Source organism: Nasonia vitripennis, chromosome 5, assembly GCF_009193385.2.
Source record: "Nasonia vitripennis strain AsymCx chromosome 5, Nvit_psr_1.1, whole genome shotgun sequence".
Lineage (NCBI taxonomy): Eukaryota > Metazoa > Arthropoda > Insecta > Hymenoptera > Pteromalidae > Nasonia > Nasonia vitripennis.
In genome coordinates this window covers 6335177-6361222 of record NC_045761.1, presented here as the reverse complement: position 1 = coordinate 6361222, position 26046 = coordinate 6335177, and the positions used below count along the sequence as shown (strand labels likewise).

Genomic DNA, 26046 nt, shown 5'->3' with positions numbered 1-26046 from the left:
TGTGTATAGTGCTATAAATATGTGCGTCAAAAAATTTAGCACAAAAATTACTCCTGAACAGTCGCAGATTTTCCTTACCACTCTAATTACGTAAGTATAATGAAACATGCTATCCGGCTTATGAAAGCAGCACATTTGCAGGAAAAAAATTTTTTTTAATAAACTATAAATAAAACTTCCTTGAAATAAGAAGAAATAGTTTAAAAATCCTTCTATTCGCAGTAGAACCTACAGATATTCTCGTATAATACAACTACTTCTATAAGAAGGTTTTGTAAGGTATTGATTCAAATCATATTTTATTTGCGATGAAACGTCATTAACCATTTATATTACCTTAAATGTGTATCAGCAGCAATTATCCACTATCTATTTTTTCTACTCGCTTTTCTTATATGCGCTTACCTTCTGAGAACCTCGATCTTTTCTATTCAAAGATACTTGCAAAAATATTTTATGAAGTAATTTGCATATGAAATAACTAAAAAATAATAGTTTCTTAATTATTGTGATAACAGTTCTCAAATATAATGACTTTTCTGTAAATAATAGAATTATAAACCAGCTTATCAGATAAAATGAGAGAAGTAACGTTTGTAATGCTGGATTTTATGTGTGTTAATATCTCCATAAGAGCCTCTAATTTTACCTTTCAACGATGTTTTAAAATATGAAAAACAGAAGAGGCTAAAGATTTTTATTTATTATATTCACCCCTGGAAATATAATAATTTTGTTAATGTGTGGCGCGGTTAATGCATCTATCTTTATAATTTGTAAAATTATTGACTTAAGTATAATATGCAAAATAATTATTCGTATACATGCATTAATACTCATTTATAGAGACGCAGTTCCTGAGAAATCACGGAATCTCTTAGTTGTTATTGTTAATTTTATCGATCAAGTGAATGCATGGTCTCTTCTGTCTTATAAAAAAGTACTTATAAGACATTTTTGCTGAAAAGTGGTATTAATATATAAACATTTTTGAATATGAAAAAAGTATCTTACTCACTTTTTAAAATAATTGGTAAAATTTTATTGTCTGATTTTAATTGACAATAACTTAATAAATAACTAAAATACAAAAGTAATTTATGTTCACAAAAAATTTTAAATAGTAGCATCAAAATCATATCCATGCAATGAGTAAAATTTTAATTTATAAAAAATGAATTCATATATCGTGCAGTAGCACTTGCAAAAATTTACTACAGAGAACATTATCCACCAAACGCTCACAAAGAACTGAACAAAAAACACGTCAGCGTTAAATCTGCGCAACTCCACGACGAGGATTATCTTACAGTAACAAAGAAAAGACGTCCTCTTTTTATTTCCATTTTGCTTAATAATTACACAAAGATAATTAAATTTTTCTATGAAAATCTACGAGCACCTGTCCATCAAACGTCACACTATTTTATAAATATAGAAACTAAGAAATTATGAAGGGGGACTCTAAAATAGATATAAAACTGTCCCTCTTTGTATAATCTATTTTCAAACCTATTCAAATATGCGCAAACGGGAAATAATTATGCCCCTTTTTATCTATGACAGTAATAAAATAATTATTCCTTTGTGCAAAAACGATCGTCCTTTCTTTCTAAAAATGTCTTCTTTAGATAATTTGCATCTGTAATGCAAAGAGAACGATTATTATAATGATGACATTAGAATCATTACTTGCATAAACTATGAGATAATTTTTTAAACTATAGCAAACACACGTATGTTTTCAGTCAGTTTTCAAACTTTGCAAATGTAGGATGACAATCGCACACATAATTTTAGAAGATTTATATCTTTTGTTAATATTTACAAGATTATTATAAAATAACGAGTATACATTTTGGAAATAGTAGTATTTAATCACCAAAAGAGATAAATTTCATTAAAACATCTTCAGTAAATATTGTAAGCACATATTGTTGAATAATACTGTTATATGTTAATGTCTATGTCTGAATAATGAGAATTTTAAATCCATATTATAACATATCACTAACCGTTTCTGAATAATGAATTATCAATTAATTATTGTGTTCAATACAATTTATTTTAACAAGAACGTATATATTTCATTATAATTGTACTTGTCTTCAGTGTACTCTTATTTTACAAACGTATTTTATATACGATTGAGAGTACAACAAAATTTTAATAAATATTTTTCATAAGCTTACTATAATTTAGAAGGAACATTCTAAAATAAATTACTCTAATACTCAGGTTAGTCAAAATAATTATCATAGCTAAGATTTCAATTAAAATTTTCTAACATTTGTATTGTCATTGTCTAGCATTATAATAAGCATAATTTTAAAAGCGTACTCGACATATTATTAGAGTAATGGATATTTTTGATGGTCGATATTATAAAACAAGTAAGTGGTTTTTGGAATTTTTGGGATTATGGCCATTCCAAAGCAATCGAAGAAGATACGTGACGTGCTTTATATTCGTTTTTATGACCGCCACCGTAGTATTTCCACAGGTATTATGATTTAAATTCAATACATTTCCTCAATAATTAAAAAAGTTGAACTTCATTGCTTAAAAAATAGGTTCTTCTATTGATTGAACTAAAAACCAGCAATTTCAATATTTTGATTGAAAATTCGCTATCAATCATATTTGGATTTGCCTGTCTTTTAAAATACGGCGTTACTTTTGCAAGTCGTTCACGGGTGTGTGACCTCTATTGCATGTTGCTTAAAAAAACGACTTTTATTCTATTTATCAAAATTTATATTTCTTTAAGCAGCTTCAAACACTGCTTACGCAAATAGCGTCGGATTGGCAAAGGCTGACAGATAAAGCAGAGATCGACATTTTATCGCAATACGGCGAAGAGGGAAGATATTTAGTATTATTTTACACAGGTAAAATTATGCATGGGCTGTATAACTTAGTTAAATAAATATCAATAATGGTATATACCTTGCACAGTATATGTTTTTTTGGCGTGGGTAACATGCAACTTTGTACCATTTATACCACCTTTATTGGACATACTTCTTCCATTGGAAAATGGTACACATGATTTAGTTTATCCTTTCTACGCTGATTACGTTTTTTTTAAGCAAACTGATTACCACTACGAATCATGTTTGCATGTCTTTTTCGTATATTTCGGTACTACGAGTCTATTTGCTGGTATGGATACAATTTACGTTGCTACTGTGAAACATAGTTGTGGATTATTCGCTATTACGTGGTATGTTGTAGTATCGTTAATTTTTTCAATTATTTTATGAATTAGTAAATTGAAATATTTATAGTCGTAGGTTAGAAACAATGGCAAGGACAGGTAAAAGTAATAGATCAAACTATAGCATCAAACCAAATTCAGTGGTTCATCATGATATGGTTGAAGCTATCGTTATGCACAACGAAACTATAAGGTTCAAAATAATAAAATTAATTAATCTGTTAAAAATATTTTTTCGATTGATCGCAAATATTATTACGTGCATTATTTTTAGATTCGTCGAACTGTTAGAAGATTCGTTTAGTTTATGTTTTCTAATGGTGCAGTGTATGATAGTCGCTGGATTAGCTACCCTTTGCTTTTATGTAAATAGTTTTGCATCAATCTTGCTAAAAGTAAATAACATTATACATACTTATATGAGTATTATTCTAGATGATGCGTATTTACGATAAAACTTTTAACATGTGTCAGTTTTCAACGTTTACAGTAGGCCTAGTTATTCATTTGTTGTATCTTCACTGGGTTGGACAAAAAATAATAGATAGCAGTGATAAAGTATTCTACTCCACGTATGTACTTCCAAACATTTTATGGTCTAAGATTTAATCAAATGAAACTTGCATTTGATAAAAAAACGTTAACTGCATTTTTTAGGTATTACAGTGATTGGTATTTAATATCGAGGAATGAAAGACAGTTGACAAAGATAATACTGGCTAGATCACTGTATCCGTGCCAACTAACTGCTGGCAAAATATCAGTATTATCCATGGAAACATTCGGAGCAGTGAGTTGAATTAATATCCCAAAAAAAAGTATTGTTAACTTCTCTTTATTATTCCACATAATTCGTTTCAGCTTATGAAGACATCGATGTCATATTGTACAGTTTTGCTATCTGTATCCTAATTTTTCTGTATATGTAATAGACCAACTGATTTTTATAATTTAGGAATTTTTAATAATCGAAAATACATTTCTTATTTTGGAATGTTATGACATTTCATTTTTAACCTCATTTCATAATTTAACCTGTCATATATACCATACACACAGAAATAATAGACACGCAGATATTTCAATTTTCGATAATCATAAAAAAGTATGTTTTTATCCGTCAAAAATAAGGGGGGGGGGGTAATAGTAACAAAGTTTGGTACAGATTAATTGATGATTCATTGCCATAAACAGATGTAAACAATTTACAACTAGCAATACATTTTTAAGTAATTGAATGTTTGAACATATTTTGAAATATCTAAACTATATTAACGACATTCATTTCTTAACAGCTAATTGAACAATAATGGAAATTTTCGATAGCCGATATTACAAAAGTTGCAAAGTACTGATGGAAATGTTAGGACTGTGGCCTTATCAAGCCCTAAAAAGGAAGCGACTAACTTACATAATATTTTACTCACTCCATGGTTCCCTTTTATTACCACAGGTAAATAAGGATATCCATTTACCAAACCAAACGCAATAATTGACAAACTTCTATACAATCACACGTACCATTCCTTAGGTCATACGTCTTTTACAGACAAAAGATTTCAACATCATTGTCGAAAACACGATTTCGATACTGTTTTTATTCGTTTGCATTGCAAAATACGCAGTGTCATATACAAGCGGACCAAATGTACGTTGACAGTATACGAGTCAAAAGAGTGAACAATTCATTGAAATCGTTTTTCTTTTAATTTTAGTTCAAGCTTCTTTTTACACAAATAGCAGCAGACTGGCAGAATATAACAGATAAATCTGAGCGCGAAATTCTTTCAAAATATGGTAACGATGGTCGATTTGCTAGCTTGTTTTACACATGTATGTACAAATTCAAAAAGAAATGATCGCACCAAATTTAAATCGATTCTGTATTCTTTAACTTTCTACACAGTTTACGTATTTTGGGCTTGGGCAACGTACAACATGATGCCGTTCCTTCCGCCAATTCTAGATATTGTACTTCCCTTGCCGAATGGCTCGCATCCTTTGTTGCTACCATTCTACGCGAATTACATATTCTTTGAACAGCTCGACTATCACTACGAAACTGCTCTTCACGCTTTTTTCGTTTACTTTTTTGCCACCTCACTGTTCGCCGGTATCGACACGATCTACGTTTCTACTGTTAAGCATACCTGTGGATTATTCGCCATTATATGGTAACACATGATCACTAGGTCTCAAAATAGAAATTATTGTAATTGAATTTTTTAAATTAAAGTTATAGATTAGAAACTTTGGCGAAAACCGATGAAAACAAAGCGTCCATTGAGTTCAGGTCTGATAAAGTTGTTCACCACGATCTGAAGAATACTATTATCATGCACAACGACACGATAAGGTTGATCATTATCATTGTCATTACGGCACCTAAAGCAGAATAATTTTCAAAACTACTTAATAAAAGTTGTTTGGCTTTTAGATCTTGCCGGTTATTGGAAGAGTCATTCAGCTTATGTTTTCTTCTCATACAATCTCTGTGTGTCGTTACAATCGCTTTGGGAGGTTTTTATGTGCGTGCAAAATTCTAACGCACGTGTCTTTCAATTAACATAAACTATTGTGAGACTTGTTTCAGATGTTATGCATTTACAACGATGCCTACAAATTATTGCGAGTCGTCGCTTTTTATACGGGAACAGTTCTTCACTTGTTATATCTACACTATGTTGGCCAACAGATCATCGACAGCAGCGAAAAAATATTCAACTCTGCGTATGTTTTTTCTAAATAACTATTAAACGAATGCCACTTTTTCTTCAAAAACAGTCCTCTCCATATATGTCACGTTTTTATACCGCAACTGCGCAGATGGTGGCTGTATTGAAACAAATTCATTATCTATTCATTAACTCTCACTGCACATGGGGAGCATCTTAATGTTTGCTACGAGGCGCGGTATAATGGGAAAATTATGCCCTCGCATCATAACTATAAATCGATATCATAACATTGATAGGTTCTAATTATAATACTGCGCCCATGAAATAGTGTGCTCGCAAAAACTAAGAAAAAAGTAATGATTGTAATAAAAGTATCAATTAATTATTGTAAAACAGATACTCTAGCGAATGGTATCTCATTTCTACGAATGCCAGGAAATTGACGAAAGTGATCATGATCCGGTCTTTGTACCCGTGTCATCTGACAGCTGGGAAAATTACGTCGCTATCAATGGAGACTTTTGGAAGCGTAAGACTTAATATCACTATTATTTTATACTTATTTTATCTACATGATGTGCACGAAGTTGTTTTTAATATAATTTGTATGGTTTTACAGCTCATGAAAACGTCTATGTCGTACTTTACTGTACTGTTATCTTTAGAATGAGCGCTTTATTTATACAATTTATTAAAATAAATAAATAACGTCCTTGTATGAACAGATTTTAGAATCATTGTATCTTATAACGAGTATAGACAGTAAGTTACTTGTCTTCAAGTAATAGATTCAACGAAAATAAAGAAAACCTGTCTATTTTTTTTTACGATTAAAGACCCGCATTCGCATTCCTAAAATATAAGATAAGCCCCGAAATCATCGACGATTCATGAAAGTCGAGATAATTGCAAAAAAGAAGAAAGAAGCATGTGCGTTCTCTCAATGGAATTTTGTCAAAGGAATTACTGTTCATATACCTACATGTAAATGTGTATAGCATACGTGCAGGCTGATAAGAGACAAAAATTTCATAATCCATACGATATATAACATTCCAGCTTACACACTGAGAGGCAGTGCTGAGGCGAGAAGTTTTTTCGGTGGGGGACTCCTCTTTGATAATATTTTAATAAACACTTGCTGTTTTGCGGGATACAGATGGAGTGTTTTCCAAACTCGTCTCTAGTCTCAGTAGTGGACTGCCAGTGCTCGGTATAGTGCAATCGTTTGAGCTTTGGAAATTTCAATGCAAAGAAAGTTCATAAAGATCAAGTACAAGGTGGTGCATAGCTGCATGGACTTTTGAATTTTTAGACTAATAAAGTTATGGAGAAAAAGAAAGGTAAGTTTTAATTTAAAGTTGATAAATCGATCTGATCTTCATCGAGCTATGTCAAGTGCACTACTGATTCAAAAGTCTCATATAGTCAGCAGATGTAACATTTTACGAAATCTATTACGATACTTCATATATCTTTAAGTAAACCATTGAACATTTTCTATAAATTTATCAACAAAATCTCAAAGTTTCCACCGAAGTCCATGTTACGTTGATGTATGCAGTGGTGCGTGACAAACTCTTGCGTCACAGATGCTAATTGTGCAATATTTTTCGCAAGGCGAATACCCGCGTCTACAGCTCTGTTTACCATTTCCCAACGCAGAGTAAAAATACACATCATGCACGTGACAGCTGTGCGCTATCGTGCATAAGAGGAAACTATGATAACCGGACGAGTGAAAAATTCATCTTTTTCGACAAAATGTTATAATCGCGTTGATTGATAGAAGAACGCGTTTTCGTAGAAAAAATCTCTATACGAACGAAAAAAAAACAATGATTTCTTTTTTTTGGGACTGTACGCTCGAAATTGACCGATTGATTGATTATAAGAATAATTACGAGGGTATGACATGTAACATCTTTATTATGGGTTCGTCGTCTCCTTGGCGAAACCGGGCCAACGGAACGCACACGAGACTTTGCTGCACGTGCTTTCGATGACGAGAGTCAATTTACTTATATATCCTTATATACAACAGACAGCTGTAGTTACACACAATCTTATCATCGCATGGGAATTTATGCTTATACGAGCAATTTCTATTAAAAATTCATAATATCTCATACTCGTGCGAAGTGTACGAAGCGATAGGAGAATAACCATGCTTGCGTCTTGATGAATTTATGGATTTGGCTTATTTTTACATCACATCGCGAAAAATGTAACGATAAAGAGAAAAATTATGAGAGCAATAAACCTTTTAGGCGGTTGAATTTTCTTCTTACGCAACTTCCTATTACTTCCGATCGGGTGAATACATTGAATATGAATACAATCAAGCATTAAGTATAGCCACTTACCTGGGGGTTGAAAAAATGTAATTGCCGACATCCATTCCACAAAAACAATCCAACGGGCAGGTATGAACAGGTCGTCGAACTCCGGCGTAAGAGCGAGAAAGCAACACCAACTTCCGCGAAAAAGGAAGCGTATTCCGCGGCACAATTATATCTTTTAACACACAAAACTCGGTCACTTAACATTTCCGCGCCATATATTCAGCACACATCATCCGGCTGACATAAGTACACGTTCTAAACCTATTCGCGACGAGTGGGGTATACCTACTCGATATAATGTAAACAGTACATCACACGCGAAACCAGTTAGAACACGCGAGCGCGTCGTCGAGTGACGAAGGCCTAACCTCACTTTCACTCGCGCGGGTCGCGAGTTGGAAAAGTATATACAAAGCATCCACGGGAACATGGCTCTGGACAAGGAGCCTGAGGCTGGTGCGAGCCGTGAAGAAGTCGAGCCTCTTGATAATAATCAGTCGCCTGTTCTTCCAGATTCCGACATCTCCGTCCTGTACAAGAGCAACGGCGCCAAGTTACTCAGCGATTTCGGTCGAAGAGTGAGTACTTTTATTTACCTGATTCTCTTTTGTTTAAGATACTTAGTACTTTTCTACACCAAGTGTGTTGGGGAATCGTGCATTAAGATTTTGAGAGAAGAATTAGCTGATTTAAAATTTTCTTCACAGACGTTAAATTATCGTAAAATTCTATATACCTGTGGCGTGATGTTTAAAGTCTTTGTTTGTTAATACTGAAGATTTATTTTCGAATCGACGTATATCGTTGCGAGATGTTTACTTCGGATTTGTTTGTTCTATATACTATGCTTATTCCTCACCTAATGCATATTTTTGAATTAGATAAATATGATTTTCTTTATTTTTCATGCCGGTGTAAACTTATAGAGATTGAAATTGCTGTGCTAATCATCATTGCATAATTCATGCCTTTTGAACACTCATAAGCAAATGACAAAGAAATAGAAACTGCATGTTTTATTTATTTGTACGTACTATTAGTTTTTAGTTATTTTAACTTTATGGTTCATGCTTTTAAAGTATATATTAGATTATATTGCATCACCAGAAATACAATTGGTTGTTGACACAACTTTTACTATTATTGAAAAAGTGAATGAATCTTGGCACTTGATTTATTATCGTGTCGTTTGGTACATACACTAGCAGTCAAATATATGACTACTAATGAAGTGACTCAATCCCTGCTATGACTTAACATTAAGTGGTTTTAATCAATTTGCTTATTATGCATACTTATCTTTATCACTGCCTTATGCTGACTTTCTTAATTTGCTTGCTACCCCATAACCCAGATTTGTATGACCAATTGCTATCATTTGAGTGTCTTGCGTCAGAATAAGTGAGAACATTTATTGCTTCAGATAAGTTCTGATGAGAAAAGTGAAGATTCAGGAGGATGGACTCCCATGCTTCTTCTTGCTGGAGCAACATGTTGTTTGGGCTCTGCTCTACCGGCTGGGTACAACATTGGTGTCATGGGAAATTCTGCAGATGTAAGTATATATTTTAGACTGAAAAACCAATAAATCAAATGCAAATTATTATTTAATAACTGAAAATTTGTATGTTTTAGATCATGAAAGATTTCTGCAACCAAAGTGTTGAAGAACGCTATGGAGTCCAAATTAGTGACGATGGTTTATATCTTTTATGGTCAACCATTGTTTCAATCTTCCTCATTGGAGGAGTAACTGGATCTCTAACAGCCAGTTTATTGGCTGATAAATTGGGTAGAAGATGTGCTTTGAGTATAGGAAATGTTTGTGGAATCATTGGAGCAATTGCATTCTTATTGACACCTACATTAAATTCTATTGAATTTTTCCTACTTGGTAGACTGTTTGTTGGACTTTCTGGTGGTCTTGCCACAAGTCTTTTGCCTACTTACATGACAGAAGCTGCTCCTATTAAATTACGTGGTGCTGTTGGTGTTCTTTGTCAATTAGGAATTACCTGTGGTGTACTATTGGGACAGATTGGTGGACTTGCTTCCGTTTTAGGAACCAAGGATCATTGGCACTACATGTTAGCCGCCTTTTCTCCCCTGTGTATGATTTCTATTGTACTTTTATACATCTTGCCAGAGAGCCCAAAGTACCTGTTTGTTGTTAAAGAAGAACGGGAGAGTGCATTACAAGGTTGGTTTACATTATAATTAAATTTTTTTTATAAAATTTGTTTTCTTATTAAACTTTTTATTTCAGCCCTTAGTCGCTTTAGAAACATGGACAGGGTTCTTTTGCAAAAAGAAATAACAGATTTGGAAGAGGAATACACCAGTAAATCTACTGATAGTTCTTGGACAATTGCTCGCGTTTTCAGAGAGCCAACTTTAAGACTGCCACTTATGTTAGTTTGCCTGCTACAATTTGGCCAACAACTTAGTGGAATAAATGCTGTGTTCTACTATTCAAATGAAATTTTTAAAAATGCACAATTAGATGCAGAAACGTCTCAGTACGCCACTATAGGCACTGGGGTAATCAATGTAGGAATGGCTCTAATTTCAGTTCCTGTGATGTCGTGTTTTGGGAGGAAAACGCTTCTTAATGCTAGCGTTTATTCAACAATAGCTTGTCAACTTTTGTTGTGTGTTTCACTTGCACTTAGAGTAAGTAGTCATTATCTTGATATATCTTTAAATTCAATTAATTATTAATCTAATTTTAAACTCATTTTATTTTTTCAGGACAGTTATGGCTATATGAAGTGGGTATGTATAGCTGCAGTTCTCGCTTTTGTACTTTTTTACGGTATTGGCCTGGGGCCCATACCGTACTTTATTGGATCAGAGTTGTTTGATGTCGGTCCAAGATCCGCGGCTATGTCAATGGGTAGCGTTTGTAACTGGGGTGGCAATTTCATCGTTGGAATGACTTTCACGCAAATGCAAAAAGTTTTTGATTCGTATTCCTTTCTAGTCTTTGCCGCATGTATGCTGTTTCTTGTACTTTTCTGCAGGTATTTACGTAAATTTTTTTGCAGAAAGGATAATTAAATTTAGTTTTGGAGTTGTTGACAATGAATATCTTTATTTCAGAAAATATTTGCCAGAAACACGGGGTAAAACAACAATTGAAGTAGCGGCATCGATAACTCAAGGATTACGTTCTCGGCCTAACGAAATTACTTCCGGCATAAACGTCACTTAAACAACACGAACGAACAATTTATTCCTAGATAAAATTCCTGGTAAGCCATGACAAGAATTTGTGCACGATGTAAAAACTATTCGATGAACAGTATAATGATATAAGTATTCAAATTTACCTTGTAATACTTCCGTCAGCCGTACAGACTTGAAAGGACGTGTCATTGTACCTTTCTTTTTTTGTAATTTGTATATTATCTTTGTTATAAAAGATTTGAATGCCTTAAACTGTATAAAAAGAAGTTCCGCGCGCAAAGGATTACATGTTCTTTGCCATTTTTACAAATCGTAGCATGTCGTGATAAAAAAGAATCTTGTAAAGCCTCGCTTCAATGATGTTTGAATTATTTTGAGAAATAAGAACATCGCGAGTATATTGTGACTTTTATATGTATATTTATTAAAGGAAAAAGTGTCGTATATTCTACGCGCTTAATTAAAAGTATGGTGTTTGTACGATAAAGTGTCTCATATTTGTTATCTCTTTAATTAATTCATTGTTCTACCTAAAATTTTCACCGTAATACTGGTCGAACTTCTCGTAGAAAACGAGACAAAGGACCGTGTGCGGAGCTATTCTTAGCCAGGTTGGAAACACTCCTTTATACAAGCCTGTGATGCCCTCGGTCTTTAGAATCTTGAAAAAGGCGTCGAACAATCCTCCATAAAGAACACCTCTGCCGGATGCATCGGTTTCTGTAAAATACGTTTGCGTTTGTTACCAAGTTTTTCACTTACCAAGACGATAAGTTTTTTTCTTAACACCGTATTAAACATACTTTGATTGTACACTCTCGTAGCGACGACGTCAAACGGTTGCATTGTCACAGCTACGCAAGTACCACCGGCTAGCGATGCTACAAAAGTCAGCCACAGTGGCCTGTTATCGAATATCTGAAAAAGTTGAATTTCTTTTTTAAATATTAACTTGAATTGAATGTATATATTCAACGATAAAAATACCTGTATCGGTTTAAGCCAATCAGCAACGACACTGTAAGTCGTCAACTGAGTCGACGAACCGATGCTGATCCTGGGCACACCAACATGCCAACCTCTGTACAATCCTCGAAAACGTCCTTCCCGCCACAGAGAGCGTAAAGCTGACCACGTGCCACTATGATGATGTTGCGTACCGACCGCTATACTGCCCGATGCCTGTGATTGCAGTTGCGTTTTCACCTGAAAAGAAAAATATTACAATGGACAATGACAAATTTATCATTTGTCAATTTTGGAACACACACATACTTGTGTCGCATTACAGTAGAATTACCAAGTAAAGAGGACTGGCTAGAGCGGAGCCCACACAACCAGCGCCTCCGGACACAAGCAGGCTTCTCAGAATGTCGACCTGGCCGGCATCATTCACCGTGAACTCATACCTTTTAGCGAGGTTGTAACAGCCAAGCCTGATACCGTTGAGTACCATTTGAAAGCCAAGTGCCGGCACTAGACCCGATTGCAAGGCGAAGATACCTTCGTGACGAGCGATTATGTAGGCAGCGTGAAAGGTGTTGCGGTAGATCCTTTTGTAGGAACCTCGAGCCTCAAGTTCGCCCTGTAGTTGTAGGCGGATCTTGATTACGTCGATCGGGTTGGTGAAAAAGCCCGCGCATACCGCGGCACCCGCGCCAATTGCGAACTCCATTCTGGATTGTTGTAATGCGACGTTAAAAGTTTAGTACTCTATTTTATGATAATGCAAAAAATGCATATTCGTCGATTCGTTTAGCTACAAGTGTAGATAATTTTTTTGTTATTCTGACATCTGCTCTATAAATAGAACACAAGTTTTTGATATTTAAAAGATATAAATAAATTATTTTATCGAATCACTTTGAAAACTAATTATTGGATTCTCACAACAAATATTGAAATAATAATTCGTTTCAGACAAACGCAAATTAATTCTGATACTGAGTATTCTAATTGCTGATTGTATATTTCGCAGTATAATAAACTGACTGACCTTCGAAAAGTATCTTATATTTTGAATTTGAGCTTGCAAAAAGTAGTGCGCCTCGTTCTGACTCTGTCATGATTTATCGTTATGTCATTTTGTCGACTTTATTTTGATTACTTCTCCGGACTTCGACATTTACATCTGCTGCAAGCTGCACTGTCGAACAGCTGATCACTTGGTCTGCTTACAGCTTTTGACGTAGGTTACGTAAGGTGAACTGCGGTATAAAGGTCTTTGCAAGAGAGTGCTTGAGCGCGGAAAATACAAACTTTTCGTTAAAATTATGAGCCCGGTAATCAATTGAAGAGGCAACAACTCTGCCTAAATGATTTCTTTCTAAATTTCTACTTTTCGTTAATCGTTTATTCAAAAATTCTTTTAAAAGTCAACATTAAATAAAAGCAACAATTTATCTTTACACGCTCAAAAAACATACATACAAACGTGAGGAATGGTACGTCCTGTTTTTCTATTTCTCAAGGCAACATATTGAACGCATTCATACCAACGAATACACTACAACTCTATATTTATCTAGACTTGGCTTTCTCACAGAGAAAATTTCGATGCCGAATGTTTTCACATTTGCAATCATGCATTGGGATATGGTCTTGTCTGGTCATTGACACTCGAGCTTTGGGCCATTAGCATTATTTGCGGACTGCCGCAGGCCGTATTGCACAAGATCAATCGAGTTATTGATGTTTTACACTGTTTCTGCACAATGCATCGTCGCAAATAAATTAAAATTAATTGCGTCTAGAATCATCTGAGATTATGTTAGGCACCTGTGATCTAAAAGAAAAGTTTTCATTTTTCCAACTCCCCATAGAACCTTGCGATCTTCTCGTAAAATACCAAACATAGCACTGTGTGCGGTGCTATTCTTAGCCAAGTTGGGAAGACGCCTTTGTACAATCCGAAGACACCCTCGGTTCTGAATATCTTGTAAAGAGCGTCGAATAGCCCGTTGTAGAGAACTCCTTTGCCTTTAGCATCTATACCTAAAAATATTACATCATAGCTTATAATAAGGAAACATTTGAAAATAAGGTGATAGAGATTCACATTAAAATCATACCTTGATTGTACAAACGGGTGGCAACGACGTCGAAAGGCTGCATGGTGAAAGCAACGCAGCTGCCGCCAAGAAGAGATGCCACGAAAGTCATGAATATCGGCTTGTCTTTGAACACCTTGATGCAAAAAGATATAGTTATAAGAAATTCTTTTTACAATTATTTTGTATTATATTGTATTCCAATACAATAGCTCTTGCTTACCTCCATAGGCCTAAGCCAGTCGGCAAAAAGTCCGAAGGCGGTAAGCTGAGTAGCCGAGCCTACAAAGACTCGAGGGATGTTGGCGTACCAACCACGATATAAACCTCGAACTCCATCCTCATTCCAGAGTGATTTGAAAGCTGACCAGGTGCCGGTATGGTTGTGCTGGTGACCCACGGCTATGCTTCGCGCTGATTGCGATTGCAGCTGCGTCTTCACCTGCGATATTTTTTAAAAATTCATTCAAAATGTAATCGCGGTATGCCTCAAGGAATTTATTATTACTTTACAAAAATTACCTACCAAGTACAACGGACTCCCAATAATAGCACCAACAGATCCGGCAATTCCAGATACCAGAACCGTCTTCACGACATTCGTCTCGCCATTCGCATTGAGAGTTAATCCGTACCTCTTGGCCAGGTTGTAAGAACCCAATCGTGTACCATTCAATACTACCTGGAAACCTAGAGCCGTAACAATTCCTGACTGAAGAGCAAAAATACCCTCGTGACGGGCTATCTGATATGCTGCGTGGAAAGTGTTGCGGTAGATTTTTTGATAAGAACCTCGGGCCTCCAGTTCACCTTGTAGTTGTAGGCGAATTTTGACGACGTCGATTGGATTTGTGAAAAATCCTGCTCCGACAGCCGCTAAGGCACCTATTGCAAACTCGACACCTGGCCTAGAATTACAATCTTTCTTAGATAACAGATTTGACAAATGAACCTTTTTTATAAATATATTAATTTCTGGTCATGTGTAAGAATTCCAAGTGATGTGCTTGTATTAATTTGATTGCAATGCAGCGTTATAACGAGGAGCGTAAGCATTATCAGCTGACAAGACTATATATTGTTTAACGTGTGATAAATCGTGTTTGCTTCTCTTGTGAATGAATTCATATCTTGTGTTTACGTCTTCTTTGTTAGTATTTTTTTCTTAAATAAACGTTAGATCTATTTCTTTACGATTCAAAGAAACGTGATTCGTAGAAAATGTTTACACTTTTAGTGGTTATAATTAGGTATACGCTTGGCAAGTTATCAATTTTTTATATTGTGTTTTAAAATGATTAAGTATCTTTATTGACACTGTGGATAGTTCACGTAGATTTATGGATTTTCAATATTGTCTTATTCAACTTATCAATCAAATCAAAAGTTATAAATCTGCTTTTGAAGTTTGTAAAAACCACCTGTAAAATAGTAGCGTGATCATCTTCTCAAAATAAAAAAAATATTATTATATTTATGGAGCGGGCCTTGAACTCCGAAACAGCCGGTAGTTCTCGGACAAACTCCTGCGCGTCAATCGACATGTGACTTTTACTCTATACCTTCCGATACGTTATTGCGTAACTCGTCATTTTATATACAGATTTCAACGACGATTTCTCAGTAAAGGTTTCTATATACGGGCAATCTACAGGTACCTTTTATAACCAAAAACAAAAAGATCACTCACGGTTTTTCACTGGTTGGTACAGCATTTGGTTTACTGTTGGCCATCTCTTCACCAACTAATCGGCAGTACAATTATCAGCAAGGCCAATTCGACAGTCGTAAGGCATAACAGCCGTCTGCTATTGTCCTCCTTCTTGTATCAATCCAGAAAGTGTACTAGTCTAACTCGTGAGCTTCACAGCTGACGAAAGGCCGGTAACTCAAGATATATGTATATTCATTGCTCCCCACTCGTTCGCGCTAGCGTGACGTCATGAAGGCATGAAGGCGGGACTTTGTTTTTCCCCTTGAGACGATTTTAATATATACAAGCGCGTGTCGATGATGATGATGCTAGAGAAAGTAACTTTTCTCAGTTATAAGTTTTTGTTAATTTCAAGATTAGTATTTTGTGATCACTTTTTAAAGGATCGTATTAATATCTTTGAATCTTCCGTTTTATCACTATTTTCTCAAGTTATAAGCAGTTTCATCAGCCTTATAATGAATTAAGAAACCTTATTGCACCATGTTCTAGTTTGGTCATTGATAATTTTCAGCTATTACTGATATGACATGAATATTTGAAATTTTCATCATGATCTTGCATCAACTGAAACCTTTATACAGCATTTATTTATTGATGAATATATTTATGAAAAAAGCAAATAAACATAAATTGCGTTAAATTTAACACGCGATCGAATTTTCATTTTCTATCCTCATTATCGAAACTCGTGTAGACCAGTGCGATCTTCTCATAGATGACTTGAGTGATGACGACGTAAGGCGCTAATCTCAAATAATTCGGAATCACCCCCTTGTATAGTCCTGAAAAACCTTCGGTCCGAAAGATCTTAGATAGTGCATCTAACATTCCATTGTATAGAGCACCTTGTCCTCGACTATTAGTCTCTAAAGAAACAAAAAGTAATATAAATTTATATGTTTTGTTTCCGTTTGTCGCAAAATAAAATCCTTACTCTGATTATAAATTCTAGTAGCCATGACATCGAAGGGGTGGATGGTTGCGACGAGAAAAATGCCGCTGATAACCGAAGCTACAAAAGTCGCGAGTATTGGTCGTCTTGAGAAGTCCTATACAAAAAAAAAAAAACAATTAATTACAATGATGACACTTGTTTTTTCAATCACAATCTTTTCATTTAAAAATAGAAAGTTAATAGACGTGCCTCGATTGTTTTGAGCCAATCAGTAATCAAGCCAAAAGTCGTTAATTGTACGGCGGAGCCGACGAAGAGCCTTGGCACATTGGCGTTCCATCCTGTGTATAAGCTTTGGAAGCCACCCTCCTGCCACAGCGACTTTATGATCGTTCGGGCATTGAAAGCTTGCAAGCTTTTTTCGTGTACGTGAGCTTGCAGTCTCACTTTGGCCTGGATCAATCGATTATTAGATATTAGGCTACTTCGTCTGACTGTACTCGATACTTTTTTTACTCATACAAACTTCAATTTCTTATGATTCATTATTGAAATCAATGTTACTTTTTATTATCGAAAACAGTTATAACATTATTCAATTGGAGATTTAAGTGATACGAAATTGCAATAGTGATACACTTTAATGAGTAGAGTAGAATAAAAACGTCATGTTTTTTAATCACCAAATAAAGTGGACTGCCTATGATAACGGCGGTAGACCCAGCAACACCTGATAATGCTGCAGTTCTCAACACATTCGTATCTCCAGCTTCATTAACAGTCAGTCCACAGCGCTTGGCAAAGTGATACGAGCCTAATCTGACTCCATTGATGATGATTTGCAGACCCAAAACTGGTGCCAGTCCAGCCTGAAGAGCCATGAGACCTTCGTTTCGAACAATGGTACGGACGGCATGGATAGTCCCATTATAGGTCTTGCGATAGTTACTTGGTGCCTCGAGTTCACCTTGCAGCTGAAGACGTGTTTTTAATACATCTGCCGGATTTGTCAGTAGACCTGTGCCGATGCCCGCTAGACCAGCGATTATAAATTCCACACCAAGACTGAAAACGCAATGAAATTTGAATTAAAATTAATAGAAGGCATTGAGTCGAGTACGAGAGTGATGTTATAAAATGCAATCTGAAAAGAATCTCACGGTTTTTCATTAGTCGTAACTTTGTTCGTAGTCATTTTTATTCAAGATACACTGACAGCTTTTCAATTGTGGCTTTACTTACGCTTATCTTACGTATGAACTGCTGCCAATAAATCATCTATGTTACTTATCTATACTCGAATCAAAGAATCAAAATGAAAAATCGCAATTACGTAATATTCTAATCTATTGCTATGCTGCTAAATTATACATGAATATTAAAAGGTCTTAACTAAAAATAGGATCACTCCTATTAATAAAAACACGATTTTCTTCTTTGTTAGTCTTTATTATTACATAATAATTCGAAATCGATATGTATATCAATAACAAAATTCAAATCAGATAACAAATATTCGTGAATTATTCTTATGTGATTATATGTGTAAGAAAATCTGTATAAAGATGTATTTTGTTGCATGAAAAATTATTTTAATTATATACTGATAGAGAGTTGCATTTTTTCTTTATTTATAATAAATAATTGAATTAAGTTCTTGTTATTATTCAACGCGAAGTAAATTATGTATGCTTAACTATTTCATAAAATTTGTATAATCACTATAATTCGTTTATAAAATGATTATTTATATCTACATTAACATTTATTGTTTTATCTGCCAACAATCATTGCAGTGCAATATTATAAACGTTAATTATTATCTCTTTGAATACGTCAGTTGTCCATAACAGACATGCAGATGTCAATCTCTAGTTAAACCTAGAGAAAGATCACGCTATAAAACATATAGTTCAACAGGATATAAAATGCCTATCCTCGTGACTAATCGAGTTTAATTCTCAGGAACTGCAAGATTATTTTGACAGCCTATTTGCACTTTTTTGGTCATTTAGCAAGAAACACAATCACACAACTGATTTGACGAGATTGACGATGTGATATGTATTTCCACAAAATTCAGATTTTTCATCTTAATGCGTCATACGTCTGAGAGAGCTTCTCATAAAAAACTTGGCACAAAATTACGTGTGGTGTACTCCTCATTAAGGTAGGAAATATTCCTTTGTACAAGCCGAGGACTCCCTCGACTCTGAAGATTTTATATAGGCCATCGAATAGTCCGTTGTAATACATACCCTTACCCGTGCGGTCAGTACCTGAACGATTTATAACAATGCTCAAAAAGCTATACGTTTACTATTTTTATATTATTTTTATACTTTTGATTTCTTACCCTGGTTATAGAGTCTGACTGCCAAAACATCAAACGGCTGCATCACTACGGATAGACAACATCCGCTGATAAGCGCTGCTACGAACGTCATTAGTAAGGGCTTATCTTTGAAGGTCTGACAAAGTAAAAAAAATATTTAGATTTTCATTTCAACAGTATTAAAAAATTATGCATTCAGAAACGAGATAAGTTATACCTCGAAAGGTTTCAGAAAGTCTGTGACGAGGCCGAAAATCGTAAGTTGCGTTGCTGACCCAATGAAGACTTTCGGCGTATTGGCATACCAGCCACGGTAGAGACCGAAAAAGCCAGCCTCTCGCCAGAGATGCCGGAACGCGTCAAATGCACTATGATAATGGTGCTGGTATCCTACCGCTATGCTCTTCGCCGCCTGCGACTGCAGCTGCGTTTTCACCTGCAAATTTCCATGAATTAGCATAGTAATAGTCATTAATGCAAGTGGATACGTGTCATACTACGTTTAATGTGCCAACTAAAGTGAATTTTTTCTTAATATGATTATGAAATAATAATCTAAATAATTCACCATATAAAACGGACTGCCAATGATAGCACCCATGGTTCCGGCTATACCCGAGGCCAACGCGGTCTTAACTATGCTGGTCTCGCCTTTCTCGTTGAGCGTGATATGAAATCTTTTGGCAAAATGGTACGAGCCCAGCCTAAGCCCGTTAAGGCACAATTGGTAGCCCAGCGCCGGCGCTAGGCCTGATTGTAGCGCTAATATACCCTCGTGTCGAGCAATTATGTACGCCGCGTGAAACGTGTTCCGGTAGATCCTCTTGTATGAGCCTCGAGTCAGAAGTTCGCCCTGCAACTGCATCCGGATCTTAACCACGTCAATGGGGTTGGTGATGCAGGCCGCGCCGATTCCGGACAGCGAGGCAAATGCAAATTCAACCCCTACTCTGTAAAAAAGATACAAGATTAAAAGGGATTAGATTTATAATTTGGGCAAGATGGTTAATTTTGGTTTGTGCAAATTTTTAATTTGTCAAATTATTAAATAAATTTATGCCAATCTTTATACAAGCTTTTACCTCTTAAAATAATTAATTTAAGTTGCAAAATATACTGAATGGAAAACTTTAAAAAATCACCGCCTTATCATTTCATATTATTTGCACAATGCTCGCGCGATAAGACATACGTGTGTAGATGTAGTGATAATTCATTGAATATCTTTCCGCATTGCACGAAATTGCAAAATCATCTTATTTTCATATCCGGGTTTTAAACAATTATTATTATATTTTTTAAATAAATGACTAATTCACACCATAATTTCAATCGAGTGTATAATTGAACAAATTTCATAAATCTTTTTCATCAGATCTAAAATAAACGCGTCACCTTTCCTAGTATTATGGCAATTTCAATCAGACGTCTTGCGAAGACCTACATATTCTTTGCTTAGTGACCTCGAAAACTTCATCACAACATTAATTAACATACGTCAACGCAAGTCGCAAAAATAATATCAAGTTCCTATTTCGAAAACACAACTTCACATCTTTTCATTCAACAACTTTCATTCAGCCTTACGAGCATTAATATACACACGTATAATCGTCCCGATTCGGTAGTACACGTGATTATTTACATTTCTGAGCAATCGACTCAGTAGCATTCCACATCGATCAGCTGACTGCTCCAAAACGTAATGAGGGAAGCCGATCGACTGACCGAAAACTGAAACTACTTCTATTTCAGTATATAGCACTAATAAACAATCGCTATGCGCTATATTTATCCGTTATAACAACGAGACTGAAGGTAAAAATACGCAAAGTGACAACTGGCAATAAAAGTGCAATGAATCACAGTAGGTATATTTACGTAACCGCGCATTCAAGCACGCCGCGCGCTAACATTCGAACGATCCTCTCTTACAAATCATACTCCTACGCACACTCTATTTCGACCCACTTTGAAATTTAATGCAATCAGAACAAGAGTAATTAAAAAGCACTGCTTACGGTCTATCGGACCGGGAGTCGCGTATCGCCGGCATCCTTAGGGATTAGTATACGAAAAACGGCGAGAGCAGAGCAGGCGACGCACACGGTCGACTGTTGTTGTCGTTGTCTATGGACACGGTAGAGCCGATCGATCACAGACAGCAACTACCGCAGCGATAGCGCACGTGCCTCGCTCCACAAAAAAACCACCGATAATTGCGTCATTCCGCGCGCGTGTCTGTAGCGCGAAAATTTTGGTGATTCGAGAGCAGCCGCGCGTACCGCCGTCGCTGACGATGAAGCTCCTTTTCACTGTCTATCTTTTTTCTAAGATGGAAGCTGCTTCGCTCTGTCGGATAGGTAGTTTAGGCTAGGCTGACTGGATGTATTTGCGACTGCGTAAAATGTTTGCATGACGTCAGAAGCGGGCTCCAAAAACGTTTCTAATGCGAGAAGAGTAGCCGGAGTTTAAATACTTTGTTGTTAAGACTATCATATTTCTATAATATGTATATTATAGTGTAATACTTTACCTGAAAAAAGAAAATAAAATTTCAAATAAAAATAATATAATGAACAAAATAATTACGATAAATATCGGATAAGGATAAGCATCGAATCATCTGTATAATGAGCAATACTGTGCAAGTTCAGTTCTTTTTTGTTTTTTAATAAAAGTTAATATTTACAAAAGTGTACGTCAAGAAAATGCACTAGAGATGTGAGAGCATCTCTTTACAGACTTCGACAGACGTAAATATTATATCCGGTGTTCGGCCGCACAGGTGTTGGAATAACAAAAAAGTAATTCTCTTAATAACTGTACTCTGAGCGCTTCCAAATATTAATTATATATACTGTTTACTCTCCCGTAGTTCAACACACCAGCGCGTTTATATTTTACTTGGCGCCACACTCATCATGTTTGCACCTATATTTTGTTCTCTTCGCCAACCACGGAGTTATTGCGAAGACGAGCTTTCCTTCATTTTTTCATGCTCCTAGATACTAGTAAATGCGTTTCTTCAACGAAAGTTACGAAGCTCAATCTCAGGCGTAAGGCGAGCCCAGTTTCTTCATAACATTCAGTCCCTTTTCCTCATAATCCTCGCGCGTAATCCACATGCTGTCCCGGTCTTTGCAGATCTCCGCTAGCACTGCGCCGCCAATGAACACCATGTCTTTTCTCCTGGGCGAATCTTCGATTTTAATCTTGAATTTCTGTAGATTGTTAAAATATAAACATTGATTAAAAGTTAGTAACTTGCTGGATGTTATACAAATCCTTATGAATCAATTGTAAATTTGAATATCCAAGCCGAAAACAGCATTTGGTTTAAAAGTCTTGGACACATAAACGATTCATGCAATATCTTCCAAACCACAACACCTTCAGCATACAACACAAAAAAGCATACACCTACGAGCAAACCGCAGCCAAAATCAACTTACGTTCAGTTTCGTAATGTCGTTCTTCAACACGTGCTGAAGATAGAGCTGTTTAATCTCTCGCTCCAACCTTGAGGGTAAGCCAGGATACATGGTGCTACCGCCGCTAAGTACGATGTGCTTGTAAAGCTCGTTGCGCATGTCAATGTCAGCCGACTGAATGGTGTTAAAAACCAACTCGGCAATACCTTGCGCTTCTACGTTGATCAGATGAGGCTGGAAGAGAGCCTCTGGCGCTGCGAACCTTTCGCCTCCAACTTTTATCACTCGCCCGTCAGGTAACTGAAAACAATAAAAAAATTCAATCATTTGCTTATTCAAAAACGCGAGCTTTCTTGAATTACTACAAAATAACAGATCATTCACCGTGTACGATTCCACAAGAATAGTCGTTTCGAGTGCGAGCTTCTCCTCTGTCTCGATATCGTAACCGATATAACACAGCTTCTCCTTGATCATCCTTACAGTCTCGAAATCCGCGGAATGATTAAAAGCATAGCCACGTTGCAACAGTAGCTTAATTAGGTACATGGTTATGTCGCGACCGGCAATATCTAGCCTTCGCGTTAAATGCGGCAGTGGGTAAACTTCATACACCGGACATATATGTGTCACACCATCACCAGAGTCTACCACGACTCCGCTTATCAAGCCCTGAGCATACAGTGTCAGTACGGCTTGGATTGCAATGTATGTCCCAGCGAATTGATACTTTTCGAACATTACCTGCAATGAAAGTTCACGTAAATGATGGGTTCAACATGTTGGGAAGCTGGGTGATTCTTAAATAAAGTACTTCGATCATTTTTTCTCGGTTAGTAATTGGATTCATCGGCGGCTCCGTCAATAAAATCTTGCACTCTCGTGGGTCGATGTTCATTTTCTCTGGACCAAAGGTGTAATCCCACACATGGCACATGTCTTCCCAGTTCCTGCAATAAAAGTTATTGTAGCTTCTATTTACGGTCAACTGTTAACACGTCTCACGAAAGCAATTCTCACCTAACAATACCATTTTGCATAGGATAACTGATTTCCAACATGGATCGCAATTTGCTGGCTTCTTCGCCGATCATAAGGTCCTGCAGAAAAATTTCGGGACGATTATCTCGCTCACGGCTTAGTCGAGAGTACAACGACTCTACTATATACTTAATATCATAATACAAACACTGACAACAACAATCTATATTAAGTCTAATTAATCCTAATATTAAATGATCACCAAACGAAATGAAATGTAACAAAAAAATATTTAAAAAAAAATCTACTATCAATGACAAGAAGTGCGTTTTAGACTTACAGGCATCTCAAGCACATCCTAGCAGAGGCAAAGGCAAGCACGCAACATACAAAAATCATTATTACTATTAGGCACGCTCAAAAAGAAAACTTACAGGGAATTTCTGGCGGTATTATTCGCTTGTAAGGGTTGTGTTAGTTCTCCTCGCGAATCGAGGCATTATTGGCTTTGTTACTTTTTATTTACTATTCTTTTTTTTTTAATCTTTCAAATGCATTAACGCACGAGAGTAAGGACTATGATAGCTTATTTGAAAATTGCGTAACGCCACGAGGAAATCGGGGAAAACTTTTGACAGATCGTTATTATCTCACTCTCTTTTTTTCTAACTTGCAAGCGTGCTAGGGTGCATCGCTAGTTTTTTGAATAACCGAGTTCTGATCAGTGCTTGACGCCGCGTGTGACTCCAGAAATCGACTTACACGGACACAAAGTTCTTGCTGAAAATATATATAAAACCGTAATTAGAATACGCTTTCGGCGCATAAGCCGGATATATCCCGGAGCGCGCCGAGATACATATTGCTTTTTTAGGCATTGTCTTTTAACAAAACGAGTCATGAGAAGGAGATTTGACTTCCTTTCATTCATCGGTCTACTTTGAATTTTTGAATGTTCAACTCACATTGACGTCGATGTCTCCAATCTTGTTGGCTGCTCGGATGATGGGCCGTCCCACTATGGATGGAAAGATGTGAGCTGGAAAGTTGGCACCTGCATACCCGCATTTGACGAACTAAAAACCAGCAGTATTTGTACATTAGCTTTTGAGCTTTAGGCTTGCAATTAAATTATTATACTGTCAAAGCACAACAGAATGAGAAGTTCTATAAACTTTGAGAGATAACAGTTTGAAATAAAGACTAATAGTAGTCTATGTTTGGGCCTGCGAAGCTTTAAAAGTATTTAGTATGCAGTGAATTTAATAAATGAGTAAATAGAAGCTCTGCATTACTCATAACTGCAATCGATGAAAATCTAAAACTATAACAAATACACTCTAAATCTGAAGCCATGGCTGCAAGAATGTTAAAATGCTCCAAATCCTCAAAATAAAATCGCGAGTCCCAGATTTTGCCACACATGAGTCACACTACATATACAATCTCTCTTCAAGTGAGCAAACATAACCTCACCCCTGTTCCATTGTCGCAGACGATGACTTTTCTACCCTGGCTATCCATGACTCAGCCGCTCGACTTCTGGCTCCTCGAAAGCTCCTTCCGTCGTTCCTTTCCCTTGTCTCTCAACTCCACTATCTGACCTGGATTATTTTATATTTTACTGCGCGCTGGGACGACGACGACGATGATGTTGGATGGGCGTCGCCGGCATAGCCTCTCTTCGAGGGGGTCTGGACTGGACTGCTCTACTCCTAAAAAACACCTCAGGTTACTCTTCTTCGAAAATTGCAACTCTGCGTTCTTATGCAAAAAAACTGCATATAACACTGACGGCTAGCTGAAAAACTAAACGTATGTTGATATCCTGGCGAACGACGGATGCGAAACCGTGCGGGGGAATGAATCAGATATGCCAATGCCGTATGCGCGCTCACTGATGACCTGTCAAACACACTAGGTACCTATACGCGCAGCACAGAAGACACTGTGCAGCTCTGAAAAAAAGAAAGAGGCGCTTGATTCACGATTGGTAGGACACACAGAATAGCTGCAGCGTCCTATCACTTGGCTTGGATTAGCAGCCTCCTATCGTAGTTCTATAACTGCAATTATCGATTGGTATACATACACATACGATGCTTGCTATTCTCTTGACTTTTTTCTAGGGACTTTTTTCGTGTTAGTGAATGTAGCAAAAAATTTAATTTTGGATCATGAATGATAATTCCATCTTTTCTG

At 36.2% G+C, this 26046-nt stretch overlaps 6 protein-coding genes and 1 pseudogene across 13 annotated transcripts; 3 read left to right on the top strand and 4 right to left on the bottom strand.

Annotated features, from left to right (window-relative positions):
* The first annotated feature begins 2359 nt into the window (after positions 1–2359).
* Or173 (odorant receptor 173) lies at positions 2360–4132 on the top strand. Its single transcript, NM_001190628.1, has 9 exons — positions 2360–2503; positions 2574–2696; positions 2774–2891; positions 2959–3226; positions 3297–3413; positions 3495–3585; positions 3656–3792; positions 3878–4010; positions 4082–4132. The coding sequence occupies exons 1-9, from the start codon at positions 2360–2362 to the stop codon at positions 4130–4132; spliced, it is 1182 nt and encodes a 393-aa protein (NP_001177557.1).
* On the top strand, positions 4530–6568 carry Or174PSE (odorant receptor 174 pseudogene; annotated as a pseudogene).
* LOC100123178 (solute carrier family 2, facilitated glucose transporter member 3) lies at positions 7043–11924 on the top strand. Of its 2 annotated transcripts, XM_008218945.4 has the most exons (7): positions 7054–7241; positions 8757–8821; positions 9667–9798; positions 9879–10443; positions 10510–10916; positions 10995–11266; positions 11346–11919. In XM_008218945.4, the coding sequence occupies exons 1-7, from the start codon at positions 7226–7228 to the stop codon at positions 11455–11457; spliced, it is 1569 nt and encodes a 522-aa protein (XP_008217167.1). In that variant the 5' UTR covers positions 7054–7225; the 3' UTR covers positions 11458–11919. The 2 variants fall into 2 exon arrangements, with proteins under 2 accessions (XP_008217166.1, XP_008217167.1); XM_008218944.4 differs by having other exon boundaries at positions 7043–8821; positions 11346–11924.
* On the bottom strand, positions 11318–18351 carry LOC100123195 (brain mitochondrial carrier protein 1-like). The gene is made up of 14 exons (XM_016989219.3): positions 18255–18351; positions 17778–18159; positions 17344–17547; positions 17134–17248; positions 16865–17065; positions 16173–16227; positions 15009–15390; positions 14706–14924; positions 14504–14618; positions 13429–14426; positions 12708–13108; positions 12420–12638; positions 12236–12350; positions 11318–12152 (listed from the first exon to the last, which is right to left on the bottom strand). Exons 1-10 carry the CDS (start codon positions 18287–18289, stop codon positions 14233–14235), a joined length of 1902 nt encoding a protein of 633 aa, XP_016844708.1. The 5' UTR covers positions 18290–18351; the 3' UTR covers positions 11318–12152; positions 12236–12350; positions 12420–12638; positions 12708–13108; positions 13429–14232.
* On the bottom strand, positions 11959–13107 carry LOC107982058 (solute carrier family 25 member 35). Its single transcript, XM_016989379.3, has 4 exons — positions 12733–13107; positions 12420–12638; positions 12236–12350; positions 11959–12152 (listed from the first exon to the last, which is right to left on the bottom strand). Exons 1-4 carry the CDS (start codon positions 13105–13107, stop codon positions 11959–11961), a joined length of 903 nt encoding a protein of 300 aa, XP_016844868.1.
* A 177-nt stretch (positions 18352–18528) lies between the features above and the next one.
* On the bottom strand, positions 18529–21783 carry LOC100123211 (solute carrier family 25 member 35). 2 transcript variants are annotated; one of them, XM_001606773.6, is made up of 5 exons: positions 21451–21783; positions 19998–20379; positions 19647–19865; positions 19451–19565; positions 18529–19373 (listed from the first exon to the last, which is right to left on the bottom strand). In XM_001606773.6, the coding sequence occupies exons 1-5, from the start codon at positions 21483–21485 to the stop codon at positions 19183–19185; spliced, it is 942 nt and encodes a 313-aa protein (XP_001606823.1). In that variant the 5' UTR covers positions 21486–21783; the 3' UTR covers positions 18529–19182. The 2 variants fall into 2 exon arrangements, with proteins under 2 accessions (XP_001606823.1, XP_016844873.1); XM_016989384.3 differs by having other exon boundaries at positions 21075–21455.
* A 298-nt stretch (positions 21784–22081) lies between these two features.
* LOC100114960 (actin-related protein 2) lies at positions 22082–25951 on the bottom strand. 6 transcript variants are annotated; one of them, XM_016989381.3, is made up of 10 exons: positions 25640–25907; positions 25321–25559; positions 24810–24920; positions 24607–24624; positions 24185–24202; positions 23884–23963; positions 23678–23813; positions 23248–23607; positions 22885–23163; positions 22082–22653 (listed from the first exon to the last, which is right to left on the bottom strand). In XM_016989381.3, exons 2-10 carry the CDS (start codon positions 25366–25368, stop codon positions 22483–22485), a joined length of 1221 nt encoding a protein of 406 aa, XP_016844870.1. In that variant the 5' UTR covers positions 25369–25559; positions 25640–25907; the 3' UTR covers positions 22082–22482. The 6 variants fall into 6 exon arrangements, with proteins under 6 accessions (XP_016844870.1, XP_016844871.1, XP_003424514.1 ...); XM_016989382.2 differs by having other exon boundaries at positions 25321–25553; positions 25640–25897; XM_003424466.2 differs by lacking the exon at positions 24185–24202 and having other exon boundaries at positions 25640–25909.
* Between the last annotated feature and the right edge of the window lie 95 nt (positions 25952–26046).